Here is a 5,497-nt window from a genome sequence, read left to right on the forward strand (position 1 = left end):
TGAACTTGATTTAGGACTAGTTCTGACAAACAATATTCAGCTCAAGTCAATCAAAATCTTGCACATAAGAATAAGTGTAGAAGAGTCCCTATACACAAAGAAATCATCAGGCAATCAAAATTCGTTTATGGGCCAATCCAAAAGTTTTGGTTGTTAGCAACCTTCACTTCAAGAAGAAAACCATGCACATTGCCGGATTGCATAGACAATCATATATTAATATTTTACAGTAACAGTAAGACATAGGGACAACAAATTATTGACCCTCCTTTAACGATAAAACCTGCTTAGCGCGTATGAGGAATGAATAATTGACCTGTCAAAATCATGCAATGTATCTGTAAGGGTTACACACACACCTGCCACATGTTAGTGGCCTCTCACCTACAATCATGATTTTTCGTGTGTTTTCAGCGTGCTCGATCTTCTAAGTATAAATAGACAAACTCATCATGTAGAGTCCCCAAGCTCAAAACTTATTAGAAGCTTTCAATCACTATCAATTCACTAAACTAAATATATCCCTTCAAGAAGAAAAAAAAAAAAAAAAACTAGCATTATTTAGAGTTGAAGATGACACTTGGGACTTTTGTTGGGAAGATAGAAAGGGGTGTTTCACACTTTGTTCACAGAAGGCCTTCACTGAACTACTTGAGTGAAGCCACAACCACAAGTGTGGTGCCAGATGATGTTAGGGAAGGATATTTTGCTGTTCTTGCAACAAAGGGTGGAGAATCCAAAAGGTTCGTTGTTGGCTTACATTACTTGACTGATCCTGGTTTCTTGGGACTGCTAGATCAAGCTGAGGAAGAGTTTGGTTTCAGGCAAAAGGGAGCTCTTGCAATCCCTTGTCAGCCACAAGAGTTACAGAAAATTCTAGATGGTTGCAGAATGTAAGCAGAGAAGCAGCAAAGCTGCAGGGATACTTTTGGAGGATTCTACTTAAGTTGTTGATGATTCTTTGCATTCTTTAGTCAATTTATTTGCTTTAACAATTTCTTTGATTTAATGCACACTTGGAAGCAAATTATTTCTTTTGAAAAACTTACAAAATAAACAATTATTTCTCTAAAATAAGTTACACATATTCTAATTTATGAGTATGATCGACTTACCCAAAGAGATTATGCATAGGAATATCCGTGCAACATGTTCTATCCAAGGGATCCAAGCCCTCTGCAGAATACTCAAGCAGAAACATTATTCTCTTAAATTTTAGGCATTTAATAACAAAATATAAATTAAAGCAAAAAAATTCAGAAAGACCCTTGTAGGAACAAATTTCAGATAATGTTGCGGAGAAATACTTGATCAATATGCAGTTGGCAAACAAAATGAGGGGTATTTGCCATTGACGAATTGACTTGTTGCTACACACCATTACTTTTTTTCACTTTAATTTCTTTACTACACTGATTCAAAGATGTTTGATTCTTCTTAACCAGCTATCTCTATGTACAGCTATATATCAGATACTAATACTATATAGCTTAACCAAATACACTTGCTCTACATCCTCAGCCATGGTAGCTTGTCTCTTCTCTTATGCTGCCTACAATTTAAGTAGAAGTTAATGTCAGTGGAATTTGTTGAGCTCGAGGTGGACCTAGTTCGTGCTCTCTTCAGTTGACTTGTCCAACATGTCTAATATATAATCTCCATGACATACTATAATGAAAAAACTGCGATTTTTGAATCGAAAAAAAAAAGGAAAAAAGAAGCTTCGCTAGAGAGGGAGATGCGGAGGAGTAGAGCGAAATGCTAAACTACGGTAATAGAAAATGGAACAAAAGCCTGCCTAAGAGGGAGAGGGAAATGGAAATAAATTGTGAGATATGGGGGGTTCTATTACGTGGAGTTGTTTTAAGGGGGGATGGGGTAGGCGGAAGATGGAGTGTAGGAAGGTCTTTTACTGGGTCGGAGGGTTTAAACAGCAGCTGAAACGGTGCTAATAACAGGGCCCAACAAAAAAAATAAACCCAACCCAATTATGTTTGTTTGGGATGGTTCTTAAACCAAATCCCACTCAACCTAACTCAATTACACCCATACTTTCAAGGGATTTATTAAATATTTTCTTAATTTCAAGAATTAGTATGATAATATTATATACACTTTCAAACACTAAAATAATATTGATTTAAAATATGTTCCGGAGAATAGTTAAAAAGTTAATCGGTAACTACAAGTTTTTAAATTAATTTATTTAATGTGAGTATTTGATTAAATTTTTTTATGAGTAACTGAAAAATATAAAATGATAATAATAAATATATTTATATGATATTTTTATATAAATTTTAATTTTATTGTATGGATAAAAATATTTTGAGGTGTTATAACTTTAGTTTTTAATTATTATTATTATTATTATAATTTAAATGACTTGACTATAATAATAATAATAATTTATCAATATCTTCAATAATTATAAAAATTTGGAGTTTTAGAATAAAATTCTAACTATAATTTTTGCACACGAAACAAATTTAGTAAAAAGATAGAATGTGAGAGGAATTAATCTTTGTCAAGTTTATCAAATGAGAGTTTACTTAAACTAATAAGAGCTACATAAACTTAACAGACTCGTGTTTAAATAAAAATATCTATAAATAATATATCAATTAAATATTTCAACAAATTAATAAAGCAAAACAATAAATCATAAATTTCATACTACTTAAATAATAAGTCTAATAATGTATCACAACTAGATAATAATTTGTGAAAGTGATAGTAGTGATAGTACATTTCCATAGAAGGTTTGATATTGTTGGAAAAAGACTTTGATGTTGTTGGAGGTGAGAATTTTTTTATTCAAAAACAATATAACAAATGAATGTATGTTCAACCCTAAACTCGCATAATATAACACAAAACAATTTATATTTTGGTCTAATTTTTTTAATTTAATAACTTAATGATAAACTCGAAAATTTACCTAATTTACATAAAATTTATTGATTCTACTCAAAGTCTATAAAAAAAAAAAAAGAATTTGCACGCATATCAATTTGCTAAGACTAAGTGAATTTATAAATTCATAAAAATTAATAAATTATCTTGAGAATTTGATAACTATCCATACAGTTATATAAATTTCTACTTTTTTTCTATATAACTGAATTCTTGAATTCAATTTTAATTTAAATTTAAATATAAAGAATGATGACCCTATAATATTATTTTCTTAATTGTTTATAAGAAAAATATGATTAATATTTTTTTTTTCAAGTTATTTTCCTTTTATTTATATTTTTCTTTCTCATCGTAATTTTTCTTTTTTCTACCCGCTTCTCGGTTCCATGATTCCATCCCATGTACCCTGAATAGGATGTAGGTTCTTCTTTTCCGTTTTCAGATACCAAGTCCAAGGGTAACACCGTTGCTGCGTACTCGTAATAAGCGTTTTGCCGTAGAACCCATTCACTCTGCATTGCCGTGGATGATGATACCTAATAAATATAAAAATAGTATAGTCCATACAATAAACTTTTAAAATAATTTTAAAATAAAATATGTTTTTTACTCTAATATATTTTGAAATTCGGTTTACTCTGTAAAAACATAATACGTTTTTAGTTTTTACTAAACACGTGTTTTTAGTTCTAAAGAGGAACTAAAATTATATTATTTTTTTATAAATATAGAAACTATAAAAGTATTAAAAAAAATTTAGAAACTAAAATTAAATTTTAAAATATTATAACAAGGTAAAAGCCTATTGATTTAATTATTAATTTTTTCCTTAATTAAATGATTTATCATTCAAATCTTAGTTTAGGTATAAAATAAATCATATTAAAATAAAAATATTCACATGTATCCACTTTAAATATGAAGAAGTTTGATTACTATTTTGAATGGGAATTATTTCGTACTAATAATATAATAAAAGAAAAATAAGTTAATTTGTCTCTATATTTATCCATACTGTAAAATGAAAGATTTTTGCATGACAGACTGCGGTCAATTAAGTTTACAGGAAGCAACAGTCTAAAAACGACACCTTGAAGCTAACGGCAAAGGACGCAAATCTAGAGGACACGCGTATATGTATGAAGTTAAAATAATTAAACCAAACCTAAATAATTCAGACAAAGAAAAAAACCAAACTTATTTAATTTATCCTTAGTAATATTATATCACCGCCAAGTCGCCAACTCCTAAGAAAACAGAGGGGGCCATAATGTTATTGATTTTATGATTTAAGATTTTGACCAATGACCTGTCCAAATAATGTCATTAATCATGAACGCAATGTATGTATGGCAAGAGCCACAAGCAAGCGTGCAAGGTTCTCACACGGTCAAGAAATTTCGTGGATGTTTCTTCATCATCTCAATATAAATAGCCAATCTCTACCCAAAGACACCCAATCTCAAACTTTGCAAACTTTATCACGAAGAAATTCGCATTGTTCAGTCTTCGATTTCAAGATGATTAGGTCTTTTGTTGAGAAGATTGAAAAGGGTCTCTCACTAATTGTGCCCAAAAAGCCTGAACTCAGCTACTTCAATGAAAATCAAGTGGAAACCACAACAAATGTTGTGCCAGATGATGTTAGTAAGGGATATTTTGCAGTTGTTGCAATCAAAGATGGAGAAATCAAAAGGTTTGTTGTTGAGTTAGACTACTTGGCAAATCCTGCATTCTTGGGACTGTTGGATCAAGCTGGAGAAGAGTATGGCTTCAAACAGCAGGGAACTCTAGCAGTTCCTTGTCGGCCTCAAGAATTACAGAAAATCTTAGATGGTTGGAGAGTGATACCGGACAACATCAAAGGTGCAGGAAGGGATATTTATTTTCCCAAGTTCCTATGATCTATATGAGGTTTTAACTTCTATAGTAAAGTTTCTTTTCTTCTTCTTTTGGGTTGAAGACGTGTACTTTTTTTTATAATGATCTCACTAATGTTATAACTTATCACCTCATACCTCATGTACATTACTCAATTCTTAATATCACTAAGCTGGTCCCATTGGTTCTTTGAAGATGTGTATGTAGATATTATTTGAAATTTTTATTTTCTAATTTATATAATTTAGTGGGTTATTTTTAAGTAATTTAATTAAGTAAAAATATAATGTGAATTAAATAGTTAAAAGAAAAGAAAAAAAGATTTTAAATTTGATTTCCTCTACTAATAAAACTAAACTTCTAACAAAGATGTTAAATCTAACATCTGCTTATAAAAAAAATAAAAAATAATTTAATTAAGTGGGTATGTTAGATAATCAAAACAATTAATATGAATTTAATAAGTAGATAAATTTTATTGTTAAAAATTTTATATAATCAATTAATTAATAATTACGGTTAATGATAATTATTATAAAAATCAATAAATTATTATAAATGATAGTTTTGTGAATAAATGATTATATAAATTATTTTGCATAATGCATAACCTTTTTTCTTTAACTTTATTAGCTTACTTTTGGCATAATAAAAATCCTATTGGTGTCAATAAATAACTCAAGTTATTATGATGCTT

The 5,497-nt window shown here is 29.5% G+C and overlaps 2 protein-coding genes across 2 annotated transcripts; both read left to right on the top strand.

The window, feature by feature from the left end:
- Positions 1-456: 456 nt before the first annotated feature.
- LOC114382046 (auxin-responsive protein SAUR32-like) lies at positions 457-1,057 on the top strand. Its single transcript, XM_028341279.1, has one exon. The coding sequence runs from the start codon at positions 574-576 to the stop codon at positions 895-897; it is 324 nt and encodes a 107-aa protein (XP_028197080.1). The 5' UTR covers positions 457-573; the 3' UTR covers positions 898-1,057.
- Positions 1,058-4,207: 3,150 nt separating this feature from the next.
- LOC114380790 lies at positions 4,208-4,994 on the top strand. Its single transcript, XM_028339839.1, has one exon. It carries the CDS (start codon positions 4,224-4,226, stop codon positions 4,821-4,823), a length of 600 nt encoding a protein of 199 aa, XP_028195640.1. The 5' UTR covers positions 4,208-4,223; the 3' UTR covers positions 4,824-4,994.
- The last annotated feature ends 503 nt before the right edge of the window (positions 4,995-5,497 follow it).

Source organism: Glycine soja, chromosome 13 (genome assembly GCF_004193775.1).
Source record: "Glycine soja cultivar W05 chromosome 13, ASM419377v2, whole genome shotgun sequence".
Lineage (NCBI taxonomy): Eukaryota > Viridiplantae > Streptophyta > Magnoliopsida > Fabales > Fabaceae > Glycine > Glycine soja.